This window comes from Sorex fumeus, unplaced genomic scaffold, assembly GCF_029834395.1.
Source record: "Sorex fumeus unplaced genomic scaffold, SorFum_2.1 ptg000024l, whole genome shotgun sequence".
NCBI lineage: Eukaryota > Metazoa > Chordata > Mammalia > Eulipotyphla > Soricidae > Sorex > Sorex fumeus.
In genome coordinates, this window is record NW_026606081.1 from 54,950,114 (window position 1) to 54,969,707 (window position 19,594).

The window sequence follows — 19,594 nt, forward strand, 5'->3', positions numbered from 1 at the left end:
GGATACTTGGGCATTTTCTTCATCTTACACATCAGAACCCCAAAGTTCTGAGAAGCTGAGAAACTCTCCAGAGATACTCAGCAGGGTCTGAGGAGTACATGACAGCTTGCAGCAGGGGGTATAAGGGATGGTCTCGTGATAAGCAGAGCAGGGCAGCCACTGAAGGGTTTTCCAGAACCCTCTCCTGTCGTTTCTCATCACCCAGCCCAGCCTTCGCTCAGGAGGCTGGATTTTGCCCTCCCACACAAACAGTGTCCACAGACCTTGATTCCATCACTGAGAGACAATTAAGGTCAGCACTTTCCTTGGAGCTGGGACAAACACGCACAGGCTGAAGACCCAAGAGGCAGTTGGGGGGTGGGGCAGGGGGAGTTCATCTGCTCTGAAATGCTCAGAATTCCCCCCAAGCCCTGCTTTTATGAAGTTCTTATAAAACTTCATGATCCTGAGATTGAAGGAGACAATCCATTTTCATATATTATTTTTACAGCTTGCAGTTTTTCAGGGGCACACCCTGAAGAGTCAAGGACTCGGGGAACCTTAGGGGCGAGGTGTGCATGTGTTGAAACCAGGTGCAAGGCCTCTCTCTGACCCTGAAAACAAACTTTTTTTTAACGCAAGTCTGACCTGTAAAGGGCACACCCCTCCCGCAGCTCTGCTGTGTATACTGAACCCTGCCTCCCATCCCCACCCTTGCAAGTGCCAACACAGCTCAGGACCTGCCAGTCTCTGCCCACCTGGTGGCAGAGGGTAGGAGAGTCAGCTGGGTCTTGGGGGAGCAGGGAACCCCACCCTCGCCTCATCAACGCCCCCATGACCCCTTCCTGTAGGCACCTAACCTCTGCCTTCACCTGCTCCTTCCCCATTTCTGCTGTTTCTCTCTCCCAGGCTGCTTTGGGGAGTGTGGACTTTGTTTGCACAGCTCTGGGTCCCGGAGGGCTGCCTCTGGCTCCCTGAGGATTTGTAGGGCGTGGGCTGCAATCCAGAGGCGGCTGGGCAGGGGAGTGCTTAAGGAAGGGGCAGTGGGTCCTCAGAGGAGAGAGCAAGGACCTGGCGGCACTCTCCTCTTCTCCCCTCTCTCCATCCCTCCACGTCCCGCGGCCACTCACCCTCAATTCCCCACGGGCTTCAGCAAGAGAAAATAAAACAACAGCGCCCGGCGCCCCTCCCGGCACCATCAAGTCAGAGCTCCCACCTTCACACCCGCCCTGTGCTACTTACCTTCCGAGCAGCCAGACCAGCTGGGCTTACTGCGGGGACGGTCCAGTTTCAACGGTGGCGTCTCGGCATCTCTGCGGAAGCCACAGCAACGCCTCGCTCCTCCCCTGCTCAACACACTCGCTCCCCCGCCCCTGCAGAGCAAATCATCTGCCTTCCCCTGCACCAAACCCACCTAGAAACAGACTCTCCGGGGGAGTCTGTAAGAACCCGGCGCCAGCGGCCCCGCGGAGGGCGCCCTACCCGCTCCTCCGGGATGCGCGCCGGAATGCACGCAGAGATGCACGCAGAAATGCACGCACGGGATACACGCCCCGGGATGCACGCAGAGATGCACGCTCCTGGGTGCACGGGGCGGGAGGGAGGCACGCTCCTGGATGCACGTACCAGCATTCACGCACTGGGAAGCGTGCGGCTGGATGCGCGCTCCTGGGTGCACGCCGGGGGATGCACGCACACCTGGTTCCAATGTCCGTTAAAAAAACAACCCACAGCAAGAATCTCCCTCCCGGGAATAGCGTTAAAGCAAAAGGCAGAGGCTCTAGGAAGCTGGAAAGTCTGTAAATTCCAAAACTCCGCGCAGCACCAGCAGCAACGGGATTAACAAATAGGAATCAGACCAGGTCCACGGGCAGCCTTCGGAAACGCTAGCTTTGCGCTCCGCTTTCCCCGGACTGCCCCCTACCTGCCCGGCCCTTCCCTGGACAAAGGGACACCTGCGGTCTGTTGCCCTGGACTCGGGCCAGTCTGCACTCGCCCACCTGGCCGGGAGGTTCCAGGTGACCCGGGGGAGGGGGGAGGGGGGGAAGGGGAGTTCGAGCACCAGGGTGCAGTTCTGGGTGGCTCCCGGGTGCACCCTGCAGAGAGGCTGGGCTCGTTGGTGCCTAGTCCGGATGGTGCCCGGGAGGCCAAACCCTCCGCGGGAGCCCTGGGTGAGACACACGAGGGCTCCACCTCCAAGCACACACTAGTCCCTGCTGCTTTCATTTCGCGCTGGGGGGCCGGGGTGAGGGGGTTTGCTGTAGGCCCCCTTTTCTCTCCTTGTAAATTATGATGTTTTAAACTCTATTTTTTATTTCTTTATTTTTATTTAATTACCATGAGATACACAGTTACAAATTGTTGTTCATGATTGGGTTTTGGTCACACAATATTCCAATACCCGTCCCTTCACCAGTGCACATTTCCCACCACCAATGCCCCCAGTTTCCCTCCAGCCCACCCAGTTTCTGTCTCTCTCTCTTTCTTTCTCTCTGTCATGATGGTTTGCAATACAGGTACGGAGAGGTTATCCTGCATGTCCCTTTACCTCCTTTCAGTACTCAGTTCTTGTCTAGAACCATCAGTTCCAAACATCACTGTCCAGGTGCACTCCCCCCTCCCACTAAGAGGAAGGAGAGGAGAGGAGAGAGGAGGAGAGGGCAGCGGAGAGGAGAAAGGAAAGAGGAAATATTGAAATACTACTCAGTCACAAGAAAAATACAAAATCATTGCAGTTTGCTACCGCATGGACGGATCTGGAGAGTATCGTGCTGGGCGAAGTCAGGCAGGAGAGAGACAGACAGGATCTCCCTCAGGTGTGGGATCTAAAGAGACACAGGAGGGGAATAGCAGATGCCCAAGGGCAACAGGAACTGATGCCAGGTCTGCAGTAGGAAGCTGACCACGAGGGGCAGAAGACGGGGTGACTCTAGGGGAGGGTGCTGGGCTACCAGAAGCCCTGCCATGAACAACTGTAAACCACAGTGCCGGAAATAAAAGCAAAGCATTTTAAAGAAAATGAAAATAGTGTCTGTAACTTTAGTGCGTCTCTGAAGGTCAGCAGACATGAACTGACATCTGGAGGGTGAGGATGTACCCGGAGTTGCTAAACTGACTCGCTGGGAGGGTGCGTTGATGGTTTGTGTTTTTCCCTCCAGGCAGAGTGGCATCTTAGCATCATTTAATGGTAGCATAATTGAACCATCAAACTTCGTGGAGTATTAAAGTCCAGGAATTAAACCAGCTAACCTGCCAGGCGGGCTCTGCGGACGCCCTCCACCCCCACCCCACTTCTTTGGTTGAGTGGGAGGGAGCAAAAAGGAAGGGGAGTAATGCAGACCCTAGCATGGAATTGCGGGGGGTGGGGGGAGGAGCTTTCCGCTATCCTTTTCCCTTTTTCGGGTGTGATTATTTTATTCCTGCATTCGAGCAGATCATAGCTTGCCTTATAAAACTGTTTATCTTGGGACCGGAGTGATAATACTGTGATTAGAACACTTGCCTTACACACAGCTGACCCGGAGTCATCCCCAGCATGCCATATGGTCCCCTGAGCACCACCAGATGTGGTTCAAAAACTTGTTTATCTGCAGTATCAGGTGGCACTTTCCATCCTGAGCACCCAACAGAAACCCACCTTAGTAAGTTAAAAAAGTGAATATAATTATTTTGCATATTTTTTTATTTGTTAAGTTTTGGTTTGGAGGCCACACCCAGCATGCTCAGGGCTGACTCCTGGCTCTGTGCTCAGGGATCACTCCTGGCAAGGCTCAGGGGACCATCTGTGAGTGCCGGGGGGTGGAACCCGGGTCAGCTGGCTTAGGCAAGTTCCAAACAGGCCAGACATTGCATCATCCCAGCTTGGAACAGCCGTGAAGTGCTCCAGGGTGTGTCGGTTCCACCGAAAACTATAGCAGGGCCTTGCCCTGTGGCCTCACCACTGCCCCTTCAGGCGCACAGCACTGGGGGCTCATGGTGGCTGCAGATAAGGCCTGCAGCACACAGGTGGCCAGCAGCCCACAGCTCCCCATGGCTATTCCCAGCTTCAAGGCTGCAGAGAGCACCCACTCAATTCCTTGGCATCAATGACGCACAGGCTCACTCGCATGGACGCCACAGTCTGAGGGCCTGAGAAAGAGGCCCCATCAAACACGTTTCTTCTTGTTTGCTTCCTGCTTTGAGGCCACACCTGGCAATCCTGGAACTGAATCCAGGCTCTACACTCAGGAACCACTCCCAGTGGCCTGGGGGACCCACGGGGTGCCGGGGATCCAACCTGGATCGGCCACGTGCCAGGCAAGTGCCCTCCCCGCTGTGTTGTCTCTCCAGCCCTCAAACACGTTTCTTAGGGTGAAATGAGTTTAGAAAATGTCTCACGGCATCCGCAGCAAGCTCTGGCAAGAACGAACTTCAAAACAACAACAGAACAAAAGCACCTGCCTAACTTTATTGGGCCTGGGGCTCCCTAAACCTAGCACATTGTGTAAGCCCCTAAAGTCACCGGTGGGGATGGTTAGGGGGAGGTGTCCAGTGTCAAGGGGGCTCTCCAGGAATAACTGTCCAGAAGAATGAAAGTCACAGCAAACCCAGGGCCCCAGAAATGGGTGAGCCTGCGCTAAGTAGAAGGGGGCGGATGGGGTAAGGGTCCTGGGGCCACCAGGTATGAGGGGAAAGAGGAGGTTAGGGGACCTGGAGATTCCCCACTGGGAGAGCTGAACTGGGGGGGCTCATGAGGCATCCTCACCCCCTGCTGCTCATCCAGCACCCCCTCAGGACCTGTGACAGACGGTCCTGTACAGGAGGCCGTTACCCGCACAGCGTGTGGTTGTAGAAGTTACAGCAGCTGGACAGGGCGGCGGGGCCCAGGGCCGGGCCGGTGCTGCAAAGAAATGAGGCTGTGATGTACACACCAGGCCCAGCGCCAGGGACATGGGGACGCTGCTGCCACCCCCTGCACCCCCTTCCCACCCCCTGCTCACCCCTGGAACTGCTCCTGGCAGCACAGGTAGAGCTCGTAGCTGGCACTGCTCACGGTGCTGTTCAACAGGGTCGCACAGTCCACCACAGGGCCCCTGGGCACGTAGAGGATGCCTGGACAGGGACACAGCCGGGCCTCAGGTGGGGCCTGTGCTCACAGACCGCCCCCCCATCCCCGCCCCACCTGCACTCACCTGCCACACAAGCATTAACCAGGGACACGCAGGCCCCTGTGAGGAGCGCCCGCAACACGATCCCGGAGAAGTCGCTCTTCCGGTGGGGCGCCATGGATGCTGCAGGGGACACACGGGCTCAGGCCAGATCCCTGCCTGCCTCTGGGCAACCCGACGCCCCAGGCAGGGGTGGTGTTTAGAGCCCTGCTAACAGGCCCCCCGGGTGAGCCCCCCACCCCCAGGTCTCCACAGGGGAAATGTGTGCAGGTCTGGGATTGGACCATCCCAGTGACCTCAGCCATCAGCTGCTTGGGTGACCAGAGCCCCAGTTCTGGGAGAGTATGAGGAGGAGCTGAGAGCTTGGGGGTACGTCCTCCGGAGGCCCCCCAGGCCTGCCTGACCCCATGTGGGAACGGCAGGCCAGAGTGTCAGGACAGGCCAACAGTGGCCAGCAGTGGCCCCACACCCACGCCCCAAGCAGGCCAAGGTGCACACACGGGGAACACCCAGGCATGGCCAGGCACCCAGGAGACTATTGGCTGGGGGAATGTCTCAACCCTCTGCTTAGCGCTGGCCTGGGACAAGTTGGCCAACTGAGACATGTTGAAATTTGGGCCCCAGAAAGTGGCTTCAGGGCTCAGTCTGGCAACTCGGACCCCCAAGGTACCAGGAAGCGCCCCGGGACTCACTCAGGCCTCCCAGCATGATCCCAATGGAGCTGAAGTTGGCGAATCCACAGAGTGCAAAGGTGGTGAGTATCTCCGCTCTCACCTAGGAGGTGACACCGAGTCAGGAGGACTCTGCCCCCACCATAGCCACACGTGCCAGCATTGCCAAGAGAGGAAATTTGTGATCAGAGATCATCAGGGAAGCCACACAAAGGAAAAGGTGGGTGTGGACCCATTGTGTGAAAACACATGTAAAGTGATGGGGGGGCGGGGCGAAGAACAGGGCCAAGTGTGCATAGGGAAACGGGAAGTGGAAACAGGTGGACCGAGATTTTCGGAACTGTGTCCTGCCAGCTTCTAGAACATCACAGTGACGCAGCTGCAAAGACTCACTTCACCTCAACCCAGTTCCAATCAGGTGATTCCAAACCTACCAGGTGCTTCTCAACCCCAGGCCCTTTGCACATGCTGATTCCTCGACCCAAAGGTCTGCCCACCCCTAACTTGTCTTCTCTCGTGGCTTCCAAATGCTAATGTTCTGAGCCCATCTCTGACCATGAGCTGGGACTACCCCAGTTTTGTTTTTTTAACAGAGTGTATTCCTTGACCATTGAAAATCTAAATTGTATGGACTGGAAAGTTAATACAGCAGGTAGGGTGTTGGCCTTGCACACCGCCAGCTTTAATACGAAGTCCCCTGAGACCAACCAGGACTAATTCCTGAATGCAGAGTCAGGAGTCAGCCCTGAACATCACCGGGTGCAGCCAAAAATACAAGACAAAGAAAGCATTAGAGAAGGCCCAGACAAGAACTCAGCCACCGGGTGCCCACTGTGATTGCGGGAGGCCTGGGATCTACCCAGCTCCCCTGGCACCCCCAGGGGAACCCCCATCCCCCACACACACGGAGCTGAGAGCAGTCCCCTGAGCACCACCCCTGTTGCCCCCAAAGTTAAAAAATAAAATAAATTAAAAGATAACAACTGCAGTCGGCTGTGCCCAGGCTCCAGGGCTGCCCCACGTGTGGGAGGGGCCCAGGGAACAGCCGGGAGGAGGGATCAGTCTGAGTTCAGAGAACAGCCCAGCATCGGGGGTCGTACGAAGAGCACGGGGGCAAGTCATAACCCCCCGGGTGGGAGCATGTGCCACCACAGTCGGGATGGACCGTGAGGGACACACACTGCCCTGTGCCCGGTCCAGGAGCCGCCTCCCCGGCCCGGCCTTCCTGAGACGAGAGCGGGGGTGCATTTCCCTTGCAGGCATCCGACCCAGGTTGGGTCCCCGGTGTCCCACAGGGCACCCTGAGCCCATCCAGGAGTGATCCCTGAGCACAGAGTTAGGAGTCAGCCCCAAGCACCACCTGTGGCCCCAGAATAAAAACCAACAAAGAACTTTGACAGAGCAGCACCCCCAAAGATAAGATCAGGCAGCCCAGCTGTGAACAAACCCTCCCTGCTCCCTCCAGTCCTGGCTCCTGGGCTGTCCCAGGGATCCTTGGGAATCGTGGCAGGTATCACCCAGGCCGAAGGCTCTTGCCCAGCACGGGGGAGAGCCGACACTGGCAGGAGGACGCCCGGCTGGGTTCCCCTGGGGGCAGGCGGGCACTCACCGAGATCCACTGCTTCTTGCCGTCGATCCACTCCTCCATCCCCGCCAGGCGGCGATCCTTGTACTCAGAGAGTGTCTGATAGGCCACAAACTCGTTCAGAAACAGCTTCATGCCCAGGAGCTCGGCCACCACCGGGCAGTCCTCCCAGGCCACGCCCAGCAGGAAGGCCACAGGCCGCAGGATGTAAGAGCAGAGGAGCTGAGGGGTAAGTGAGGACGCTGCTGCCACCAGGTCCTATGGGGTCTCCCTGACCTCCCTGGGCTGTGTCCCCCCTCAACAGGCCAGACCTGGAAACTGAGGCCCTCCACATCCACCATGCCTCCCAGCCAGGCCAGGGCGGCGTTGATGAAGGCCAGCACGGCCAGGAAGGCAATCAGATTGGCTGCAATGTTAGCCACCACCTTCACGGAGATGGCGGCCCCACTGCTGGCAGCTTCCAGAAGGTTCTGAGCATCCCTGTGGGTGAGACGGGCAACTCCTGTCGTGGGTCTATCCGAGCCACGGCACCTACAGGCTGGACAGTGTCCTGGTTCTCCCTCTGAGCTCGGAGACGGGAGAGCTGGCCCGAGCACCAGGGACCCCAATTTCTAGCAAAGATGCAAGCCAGTTGCCACAGAGGCTCTGGGTTTAGACAGGATGAGCACAGGGGGAGCTGACACTGGCAGGAGCCGACACTGAACCAGTCCCGATTCAGATGCTGCAAATACGGAATATACTCCAGACATCGGACGTCTAGTGCTAAAAGAAAATGCCACACCAACAGTGCTCAGGGGCTGCTCGTGGCACTGTGCTCAGGGAACCATCTATGGTACTTTGCCCTGGGGTAGGGATTTGAACCAGGGCTGTCAGGCGCTCCAGCCCAGACAGGCAGGTTTCTTATGAATAATTGTTTGTGTTGAGGCCAGAGCAATAGTACAGTGATGAGAGCATTTGTCTTGCTTGCAAGCAGAACCAGGTTTGATCCTGGCATCCCCTGAGCACCGCCAGGAATAGTTCCTGAGTGCAGAGCCAGGAGTAACCCCTGAGCATCGCCAGGTGTGGTTCCCAAACAACTAATAATAATAATAATAATAATAATAAAAACTGTTGGTGTTGCCCAGTGATTGAACCAGCCATACGGTGCTGCTAGCGGGTGGCTGACTCCAATTCTCCTTTTAGACTGGCTGGTCTGACGTGGATAAGCAGGGCAGACATGCCCAGGAAGTGGTGAGGTTAGGGTTTCACACTGCACCCCTAAGCACAGCTGTGAAGGAAGGTGTGAAGAAAGGTCACAGGGCTGCCGGGACGCAGTGAGGTAGTGTCAGGAGAGGGTGCCATGCGGTAAGCCACGGCCAGTGGCACCCCAGCCCATCCCCTGACCCTGCCCTGGTCAGCTTCTGCACTAGACTGCGGGTAAGAGAACTGGCACATCAGCTCCTGGTGGCCAGGGCAGGGCCATGACAGCAGGACCAGGGCCCCCCAGCGGCACTCGCTCACCCGTAGCTCAGCTTCACGCCCTCCTGGCTTCTGAACTTGGATTCCTCTACCTCGGGGTAGACCAGCTTGGACAGGGCCAGGGCACAGGGCGCCGCCATGACAGAGGCCGCGATCAAAGATGTGGAATCGATCTGCAGGTCAACAAGGACAGGCTAGGGGACCAGCCGCCCTGGAGGACTGGCAATGGGGAGATCAGACCTCCCGCACCCCTTTTTACAGCCGAGGAAACAGAACCCCCAACACAGCAGGTCCGAGTCATCGTGTTTATGGGGGCTGGTTTGAGGGTTCCAGGCTGACTGCAGCTGGGGTGGGGGTAGTGACAGTGTCCATTCCACTCCCCCCGCCCCCATACAAGGCAGTTGGACCTGCGAGGGGCTGGGCAGCAGAGGGTTAGGGGACCCTGTGGGCATGTCGCCCTCTAGAGGACGCCTGAGTTACTATGGGGCACAAGGGTGCTCACCCCCTCCTGCCCCTGGCTGAGTGAGCTCCCCCCTCAGCACCCCGTCCTCTGGCCGGGTCGATCCCCTGAAGGGCTCCCAGGAAGAAGCAGGGGACCACTTGCACCCCGGGACCCTCCCTTGAAGAACAGCACCTCATGGGAGCCAACCCCCGCCCCATTTCCCACTCTGCTGCTTTCCTGGCAGGTAAGTACCCAAAGGGCACAGCAGAAGCCTCACTCTGTGCCATGTGGATGGCTGTGAACAAAGACAGGACAGTCAGTGTTCAGCAAGGCCTCTGAAGCAGTCAGGGGAAGGAGCAGAAGTCAACGACAATGAGGAAAACCAGGCAGAAGTCACACCAAGGGTTCAAAGGTGCCAAGAGTCTATCCTGGCTTGCAGGACCTAGGCTAGGTCCTTTAACTTATGCCCCTTTTGGTGTTTCTCTCAATGCCTAGAGTGGGTGATTCTGTCCTCCTAAACACTATTGGGTACCTGAGTATCAATAGGCATGGCCCTCCGAAGAACAAAAGATCAAGTTAATGACATTAGCCAAGCCCGATACATCCAAAATACACACTTCTCCACCCATTGATATAAAACTTAATATTCCTTTTTTTTTTTGTTTGGTTTGGGGTTTTGGGCCACACCTGGCAATGCTCAGGGGTAACCCCTGGCTCTGCACTCAGGAATCACTCCTGGCTGTACTTTTGGGATGCCAGGGATTGAATCTGGGTCAGCCATGTGCAAGGTAAGTCTCACCTGTTATGCTGTCTCTCTGGTGCAATGACTTCATTCCCCTCCCCACCCCCACCACCCGCCATACTAAGCAAGTCACCATACTTCAAGGGCTCAGTGTGGGCGGGGGAGAAAAGCCCAGATTTTATAAATAAAGGGGGTGCGGAGTAAACAGGGGAGGAAATTGAGCAACAGAGAGGACCAGGACCGAGGAGAAAGTGCAAGGAACCTTTCTGGAATTACACCAAGAGTGGCTGCCTAGAGGAGGCTCTAAGGAGCCGAGAGGTAGGACTTGCAGTGGCAGTCAGAAGGCAGCAGGGGGCAAGCGAGAGCTTCCCTGGATTCCAATGAGGGTTGACTGAGGTTGGAGGGAGGGAGGGACCCCAAAGTGTGGGCTTCGGGGTGTCCACCAGCGAAGGGGAACGCCCTTACCCCAAAGGAGATGTAGGCGCCCAGCAGGCTGCCCGCGATGGTGGAGTAGCCGCCGGTCATGACCACGTGCAGCTCAGAGAGAGTCATGTCCGCCAAGTAAGGCCGGATCAGCAGGGGCGCCTCCGTCTGCAGAGAGGACAGGGATCGAGCTGACTGGCCCTCCCCATCATCCAGCGGAGCCAAGAGAGAGTCCAGGCACGTCGGAGAGGAGCTCAAACAGAGGCACTGGCCACACCATGTCATGTCCAGGACAGGCTGGGGACCCTGGGTGGCTCCTTCAGGAATCTCTGGGGGAGTGTCCTTGGGGGTCTTTATAAGCGAGTGATCAGGAATGGCCATTGGAAGTGTCTGTTCCTGCCAAGTGACCAGTGGAGGCCCTGGGATCCACAGCTGGCTGGGGGTCCTGAGGGTGGAGCCCGGCGGGAAATAGGGAGAACCAGCAGGAGGGTAGGTGGGGCCCAGGTTCCAGGCACTGGAATTTCTCATTTCTGGGCATTTGATCGCCTCCAGCCTGAACTCCATCTCCCTGGTGGCCTCACTCACTAAGTCTCTAAGCTGGAGTTTCCCCAGATTGGGGAGGCCCCCAAGAGGGTACAGGGATGATCGAGAGGTCGGGGGGTCCCCTTGGGTACAATTGGAGCTGCTTTCTGCTGCTGGCTTAAAGAAGGTAGACCTCCCTCCCCAGATCTGCGAGCGACTTTTCTTTCTAAGTCAAGGACTGTCACCAAATGGCTCCGGACTCTGCTCCAAGCTGGCGGGGAGGCCTCAGGATGGAGCCACCCAGCAGAGCCACATAGCAGGCATCTTCCCCGGGCAGCAGCCTTGGTGACTCCCCCAGATGACTCCGGACACAGCACCCACCTGGCTCACAAAGATGTTCCCGGCCACGCTCAGGGTCTCCGTGGCCGTGGTGCCCATGGTCACCTGCATCACCCAGGCGATCTGCAGGGAAGCAGTGAAAGCGACCCCCGAGCCAGGAGTGGGGCATGAGTCCCCCCAATCTCCCAGACCCTCCCCAGAAACGTCTCCTCGGGCCCCACCACAGGAGTCGGGAGGTCTCCATCATTCCCAACCCTCTGGGAGCGTGTCCACACCTGGACAGGCCTGGGCAGGCTCCAAGACGTGCCCCCACCCCTTTTGACTCTGTCTCACCCAACAGCCAGCCCAGACACCCCAGATTCTTCCACCACCCAGGGGTCCTCTGCCCATCGATGCACATCAAGAATGGGAGTTTTGCAGGGAGAGCTTGGGGGAGGGGATTCTGGGGTGTCATGGGGCCCATGAGGAAGAAATTGGGAGGGGGGCTGCAGGGGAGAAGCGGTGGAGCCCGGAACGGGGCAGCCCAAATGCCCGGGTGGCTCTGGGGTGCAGGCAGCCGTGAAGACTCACCTTCAGGATGACCCACTGCATGAGGCCCACGTAGTAAAGCATCGACATGACGCAGCTGAAGAAGACTATGATGGGCAGCACCTGGGGGTGGGGGGCACAGGAGGCACTGAGGGGCCCTGCAGGCCAGCAGCCAAAACCCACAGGCTCCGGCAGGCCCCTGGGTTTGTTCCCTCCAAAGTCTGACATCCACACAGAACCCCTTGTTATGGCCGCCTCTACCCTGAAGGGGGCCCGGGAACCGTGCTGAGTCCACCCCTCCCTGAGCTCCATCCCAGACCCTGGCCTCGCTGCTGTGTGTGGCTGAAGCCGGACTCCCCTGTTTGCTGGGTTCTGCCCCCACCCCTCGTCACTCTCCCTCCCAGTCCCCCACAGCCAGCCTGTCTGCTCTCAGGGCGGGCTGCCCCCCGCCTCTGGTTTGAGGGAGTGGCCCCTACATGTGTGCCTGAGGGTCCAGCTCATCCTCTCCAATGTGACAAACAGACTAAGGCAGAACAAGGATGGCCACTGAGGAACAAATGGTTGGGATAGGGGGACCAGTCTCAGAGTTTGGCCCCGCACTGGGGTGGCACTGTGTATAGTCTCTGCCGTGGCCAGGCAATGTCCCAGGACAGCACTGGCCCTAGGCAGGAACTGGCCGCGGGGTCAGTGGGGAGGAAGGCTCACTGCTGGAATATTCTAGTTCCTGTTGTGTGGTGGCAGGGATCTGGCTGTGAGGTGTGCAGAGCCGGCCACAGCAGGGCCATCCTGATGCCCAGACGCAGTGGGGGAGCCAGGACAGTCCAGGGCAGTAGGAAAACGGGGCTTCCTGGCCACGGTCACAGGCGAGGCCCCAGAGCCCGGGGCTTCTCGGCCCTTCTCCACAGCCCTCGCTGTGGGCAGCTCCTCCGGGGGTCCCTGCTCAGCCAGAGCTCCAGACGGCAGGGGCCAGGGCAAGGGTCCCATCTGCGACTCAGGGGGGCCAGCAATGGCCATGAGACAACATAAGAGGAGTGGACAGAGGGGTGAGGGGACAACCCCTGGGAGCAGCACAGGGCACTGGAGTGCAGGGGGGGCCCTGGCACCTCCTAGCCAGTGGGCCCTACTGGAGGGCCCCCCCAAAAAAACCCCAGGGAAGGGGCCTCAGAGCACAGAGGGGCCCAGTGCTGTCACTCCCATTCCTGGCCCTGCAGACAGCTACGGCTTTGTCCAGACACTAGAGCCCCAGACATCCTGTGATCCCGCCTGGGGGACTGTCCACACACACTCAGGGCTTCACCAGGGAGGACCTCGCCTGGGTCCTGTGGGGACCGTCCTGGGAAGAAGGTGACTGGGAAAGGGGAGAGGTAGCCCGGCTGTGTGAGGGACAGTCCCGCCCTGGTCCCTACGGTCCCGAGTGTAGGCACCAGGGGTGAGGGAATTGGAGATCCCAACGCCATGGGGGTGGGAGACCACCTTCCTGGCCAGGGTCCTGGTGGGTGACCTTTGCCCCTTAACTTAGGAGAGAAGCTTCTAGCCCTAAACTCCAAGATTCGTCCAGTGGGTAGAAAAGCGCCTTTGGAGCCCTCTGCAGGACCAGGACCTCAGACGTGGTCAGTGGGGGGGCGGGGGCTAAGAAAGTGGCCTTTGAGAGCCAGAGGCCCAGCCTGAGACGCACTCTCTCCTCCCCCAACTCCAGCACACACGGAGGGCCACAGGCTTCCTCCCGAGCACTATCCCAGAGTCCTCAGCTCAGCCCCTGGTCAGCAGGCAGACAGACTCCCTAGGGCGGACCCCCACAGTGCCCCTGCCTTCTCCAGAGAACTTAGGAGAAGCAGTAAGCAGACCCCTGGCCCCCACGCAGAAGGACGTCATCCTGTCAGAGTCCCCTGGGAGGCCGTGTCCAGCCCATTGCTCCACACTCCCCTTTGCCACCCCCATGACCCTCACTGAGCTCCAGCCTAGCAGACAAGTCCCTGTAGCCCCCCATAGCCAGTGCCTACCCGCCCTTCCGTTTGGGATTTTGTAAAATTTGGTCCTGCTGGTCTCTGGGGGCCTGCGACTCTCTTGAGGGGGTGTGGGGAGCTGCAACCCCTTTGCTGGCTGCCCTGAGGTCTCCCCAGAAGCCCTGGGCCCAGTTCAGGCAGGATTAGAGACCGTTCCAGAGGCAGGAGGGCCAGGGAAGGACAAGTGTGACAGCCTGACCCAGGAGGGATGCACAACTGCCGAAAGCCAACTGGGTAGGAAGTTTCTAGAACAGAGATGGTGCCAAGGTGCAGTGACTCATCAGGATGAGGTTCTGGGAGGTGGAGGCCATGTCAGCTGAGCTGTCTTGGAGGCCAGGGTTTGAGGCCAGGGTTTGGGGGGCGGGGGCGGAGGGAGCCTGGGGCAGAGCTTAGACCCCAGGAGTGAGGATTGATCACCAGGGGGCAGCTGGACTCCAGAAGGGCTGAGAGAGGCCCAAAGGCCTGGGACTGATCTCATGGGAGTTGTGGCAAGAATGCAAAGGAAGTTCTGGAAGATTCTAGCTCTGCACCCAAACCCAGCCCACCTTGGTCACCAGCACACGTTTGTGTGTGGAGGGAGGGGCATTTCATGTGCACTGTGTACATTCGTGTACGTGTGCTCAAGTGTGTACATGTATGTGTCCTCGAGTGTGTGTGTTCACGTGTGTGTGCTCATGTGTGTATACTCGTGTGTGCGTGCGTATGTGTGTGCTTGTGTGTGTGCTCATGTGTGTATATTTGTGTGTGTGCTCGTGTGTGTACTCATGGGTGTATATTTGTGTGTGTACTTGTGTGTATATTTGTATGTGTACTTGTGTATGTGTGCTTGTGCGTGCTCATGTGTGCATTTGTGAGTGTGCCTTTGTGTATGTGCGTGCATTTATGTGCATGTTGCATGAGACACAGCAGGTATAGCAGGATGCAGGCAGTGATCTGTGATTCTGCAAGGGGCTCTGGGGCCTGACAGCACCAGTCTGATGGCATCAGTCTGAGCCTTCTCCCGTCAGACCTGTTGCTAAGCGGTCCTGGTGTACCCAGGAAGGACAAGGCCCCCTGGGGCCAGGAAGCGGGGACACGCGGAGGTCCCATCACAAGCCCCAACTCCTGCTCGCCCTGTTCTCTGGACAGCAACACCCTGCTGCAGCCCGATGCCCACATGGCATGCCGGTGCCCAGGCCTGTGACGGGAGACAGGAAGGGGCTCACCTGAAAGGCAAAGACGTTCTTGACCAGAGCTTCCCCGAACACGAAGCTGGAGCCCGCCTCGGTGTAGCTCAGGAAAACCTACCGGAGACAAGTGTGCCGGCCCTCCAGGCTGAGGCTGAGCTGTGGGCCAGCCCCCAGCCCCTCTCTGGGGCCCCACCCAGTGGCTCCTCCTCCGGGGGCCTGGGCCCACCTGGATCTGGTCACCCAGCCACCGGAAGGCGACAAATCCTGGTTCTGTTCTGATGACAAAAAGCCCAAGTGCGAACTGCAGGCCAAGGCCCCAGAACAGGGCCCGCCAGGACACCTGCCAAAGAAAGCACTGTCACCCTGCATCTGGGGCTGTCCAGGGTGGGGGCGGGGGCTGCCCAGGGTCCCCCCAGCATGGCCGCCACAGGCTGGACTCAGCTAGGCCCTGGGTTGCTCCTCCAGGGTCATAAAAGGCTACGCTGGTACAGGCTGTATTGGGAGTGTCCTGGTGGAAAGGTGCCAGCTAGGAGGTCCAGAGACTGGCCGCCTATGTGGCCTGGTCAGCTGTGTGTCCTGTAGCCATGTATCATGGGTCTGAGTGTCCTGCAATTCGAGGCCCAGGTGCCTTCCCCCTCCTGGTCCTCCCGCATGGGGACTCCCAGCAGCCCGGGTCTTGGGAGACGAAACCCCACTCACTGCCCGGTGCTGCTTGGAGCAGGCGAACAGGAAGCCCACGAAGGCGCAGAGCCCCCCGAAGGACACCAGCTGCTGGGGGCGCTGCGCGGTGTCCAGTGCCAGCCATAGGACCAGGCCCAGGAAAGCGGCAAGGGCCAGGATTCTGCGGGGGATGCAGGAGCCGTCCCCTCAGTACCTGCCCTCTCTGGACGCCAGGTTGCTCTGAGCAAACACAGGCGCCTGTGGAGGTCACGAGTGCATGTTTGGGGGCAGCACCTGGGTAGACGCTGCACAGGAAGGGAGGGAGAGCCCCAGCCACGGCCCTCCTCTCCGCCCACGCAGTGGCCCTGGGCCCGGCCAGCCCTGCACACGGCTGCAGAGTGGCCCCGTCGGGTCCGGGTGCAGGCTGTGGGCGGAGGTTCCCGCTCCCGCCCCACTTTGGAACGCACTAAGACGCCCCCCTGAAATTTGGGTCTGGATCTGCTGTCCAGAGACCCAGTGGGCCGCATGCAAATGCCACAGGGCTATGAGCCCCCGGAGGGAGAGTCTCCCGAGGCTGGTCAGTGCCCATGGCTCATGGGAGCTGGTGGGCAGCAGGGACCCTGGCCTCCCCCTTGGGAGGGTGGGCACTGCCGGGGAGATGAAATTGGGGCACCCTGGAACGGGTAGCTGCCACTGAGACAGCGGCTGACTCAGGACGGCCTGGGGGTCAGCCCAGGGTGGCCAGTACACACAGGGCGAACTCTGTGCTGGGCCTGACCCAGAGGCCCCCGGCCGGCCCCATCCTGAGGCCTGCGCTCACTCACCTCTTCAACCAGAGGGTCAGGCAGGGCTTTGCCAGGGGCTGCAGGAGCCTCTGCAGCTTTGGAGCCAGCAGCGGCTGGAGCAGGCTTTGGGCCAGGAAGAACAGGACCACACAGGTGAGGACGAAGAGCGCCAGGGCCCGCTGGAAATTCAGGAGGCAGGCGACCAGCAGAAAGCCCGCGAAGGCTGGATAAGCGGGGGCAGAGAGGGGTCAGCCCCAAGCAGGCAAGGGAACAAGGAGTGGGTCAGCCCTGAGCAGTCAAGGGGGTGAGGGGTGGGTCAGCCCTGAGCAGGACATGTGGGAAGGGGATCAGCCCTGGGGAGGTGGGAGACAGAGAGAGGGGTCAGCTCTGGGCGGTGAGGGGGGTGTCGTGAGAGGAGTCACTGCTGAGGAGCTGTGTCACCCGTGTGGTCATCGGGGCTCTCGGGGAAGCCCTGCTTCCTGGGGCCCTAACCTCCCTGCCCTGCACACCTGCCCATCGACTCTGCTGCCTCTCATGTGGCCCCGTGTAAGCGTGATCTTGACACATCCCTGTCTGAACCCTGCCCCGCAGCAGACCAGTCCCAGATAACCTGTAACCCCTACCCCCTCTTCTAGAACTTTACCCCGGGGCCCCTCTCCAGCCAGTCTATTGGCTTCCTGCCCACACCCTGAGCTTTCTTTCACCTTTGCTCCTGTCCTTCCTCCGCTTGGGGTCCCTTCCCTACTGACCTGCCCCTCCCTCTCATCGACACTCCCAATCGATGAGACCCAAATGCCACCTCCTTCTGGTCAACTTCCTTGATCACTCCCACCCTCCCTGGGGTTGCCAGCAGGCTGGCTGTACCGAGAGAGAAAGAGACATATTCCCCTTTCCCTCACCCACTGGAAAGAGTCTTGGGGACAAGATCTGGGGATTTGAGCTGGCCCTTGGCCCCCAGCGATGTTTTGCTGACGCTAAAAGGAGGGGTAGGGGAGTGGCACAGGGCCTGAGCTCACCAGTGCAGACCAGGCCCTTGCAGATCCATCTCCAGAGCTGCGCGTGCTCCCTGCAGAAGCGTCGGAGCCTCTGGGCTGGCTGCAGTCTCCTCCTGGGGACAGGTAGTTGACAGGGTCAGCCTGGCCCGAAGTTGCAGATCAGATGGGCACCCCCGGCCCAGCCGCCCTAAGCCTTCCCGCCCTGGGCATCAGCCCCAAGTCGGAGGGTCCAAGGGGACCAGCACAGGGCCAGATGTGAGGTGCAAGAGCCATCCCACTGCCCCTCACCTTCCACTGCAAGGTAAGCATCCCTCCTGTAGGCCCTAGACCTCCCATCGGCTGTCACCCCTGCACCCCACCTCCTAGCAGAACTTCAGCGGCCTGGGAAAGCTGAGTATCCTCAAATATGCCCCTGAGGTATAAAGTAGCTGAAGAGCGGGAGTCCCCGCAGCCCAGCCTGAGCAGCCAGGGTGCAAGTGGGGTCCCATGGTGGGGGGCGTAGAAACCTCTGGCCACTGGGTTCAATCCCCAGCATCCCACAGGGTGCCCCAAGCCCACCAAGAGTGACCTCTGAGCGCAGAACCAGGAGTAAGCTCTGAGCACCACCGGATATGGCCCAAAATCAAGAGGAAAAAAAGAAAGAAGAAAGAAGGAAAAGAAAAGAAGAATAAACATTTGGGGGCTAGAGCTGGAGTGATGGCGTAGCTGGTAGGGCATTTGCCTTGCACAAGGCTGACCCAGGTTCGATTCCCAGCATCCCATATGGTTCCCTGAGCGCTGCCAGGGGTAATTCCTGAGTGCAGAGCCAGTAGTGACCCCTGTGCATCCCTGGGTATGACCCAGAAAGCAAAAAAAAAAAAAAAGAATTTGTGCCTTTGGGCTGGAGAGATGGCACAGCGGGTAGGACATTTGCCTTGCACACGGCCAACCCGGGTTCAATTCCCAGCATCCCATGTGGTTCTCCGAGCACTGCCAGGAGTAATTCCTGAGTGCATAAGCCAGTACTAACCCCTGTGCATTGACGGGTGTGACCCAAAAAGAAAAAAAAAAAAAAACCTAGAAAGAATTATTTGGGGGCTGGAGTGATAGCACAGCAGGGAGGGTGTTTGCCTTGCATGCACCCAACCTGGATTCAATCCCCAGCATTCTATCGGGTCCCCTGACCACCGCCAGGAGTAATTTCTGAGGCAGGAGTAACCCCTGAGCATTACCGGGTGTCACCCAAAAGTCAAAAAAGTAAGTAAATAAAAGAATAAATATTTGGGGGCTGGAGTGATAGGACAGCAGGGAGGGTATTTCCCATATGGTCTCCCAGGCAGGACCAGGAGTGATCCCTGAGCACAGACCCAGGAGTCAACCTGTAGCACCGCCAGGTGTGACCCAAAACAAAACAAATAAACAAGAAAGAAGACCCTGGCCAGGCCCCCGACCCCCCCACCCTCACCATCCTGAAGTGTGCTCCAGGGGGTCAGCAGTCCAGCTGTGCCCTCGCTCGGTAGGGCCCCGACCTTCCTCCTAAAGAGAGAAACTGTCAGGTGCATCCCCTGTGAGCTGCCTGTGGGGAGTGGTTGCGTTTCTCGGGGTGATGGGAGATGGCACCCCATTCCCGGAGCCTTGTCAGTGGCCTGGAGCCCATCTGAGCCCCTGCCCTCTGCTGCCTCTTCCCATCCTGGCCCAATATCACTGCACCTGGCCCTCCCACACACAGTGGCCACATGCAGAAGGTGCCAAGCTGGCCGTGAAAAGGGGGCGAAGGGGCTGCAGGTTGTGCGGTCGGCCCTAAGAGCGCGAAGGAGGTGGTCACAATGTAGAGGGTGGGCAAGGGGTCAGACCAGACTCTGCAGGGACACGGCATCCGGGTTCTTGAAGCTGAGTGAGAAGGAATCTGGGCCTTGGGGTCTGGCCTCCTCCATGGCCACGTCTTTTCAGCTGAAAAAGAGTCGGGGCTAAGAGACGGCAGGACCAGGCCCTGGGGTGGACGGGGCGGGGGCATCCTCCTACAGAGACATCCCCCGCCCCCCCGCCTTCCCAAGCCCCCCCACAACGGAAGATGTCCTGCTCTTCCTGCTCTCTCTGCTGGACAAAGAGGCACATCTGTCCGCTTGCCAGAGGCCGAGTGGAAACAAGGTGACCCCTGGCCGGCACG

General features: G+C 58.9%; 1 protein-coding gene across 1 annotated transcript; it reads right to left on the reverse strand.

Annotated features, from left to right (window-relative positions):
* Positions 1 to 4,619: 4,619 nt before the first annotated feature.
* SLC28A1 (solute carrier family 28 member 1) lies at positions 4,620 to 19,373 on the reverse strand. Its single transcript, XM_056114402.1, has 17 exons — positions 19,281 to 19,373; positions 18,893 to 18,963; positions 17,470 to 17,561; positions 16,493 to 16,676; positions 15,708 to 15,849; positions 15,235 to 15,348; positions 15,045 to 15,122; positions 11,879 to 11,959; positions 11,351 to 11,431; positions 10,490 to 10,615; positions 8,883 to 9,013; positions 7,694 to 7,862; positions 7,407 to 7,604; positions 5,819 to 5,900; positions 5,151 to 5,249; positions 4,959 to 5,070; positions 4,620 to 4,858 (listed from the first exon to the last, which is right to left on the reverse strand). The coding sequence occupies exons 1-17, from the start codon at positions 19,359 to 19,361 to the stop codon at positions 4,786 to 4,788; spliced, it is 1,914 nt and encodes a 637-aa protein (XP_055970377.1). The 5' UTR covers positions 19,362 to 19,373; the 3' UTR covers positions 4,620 to 4,785.
* Between the last annotated feature and the right edge of the window lie 221 nt (positions 19,374 to 19,594).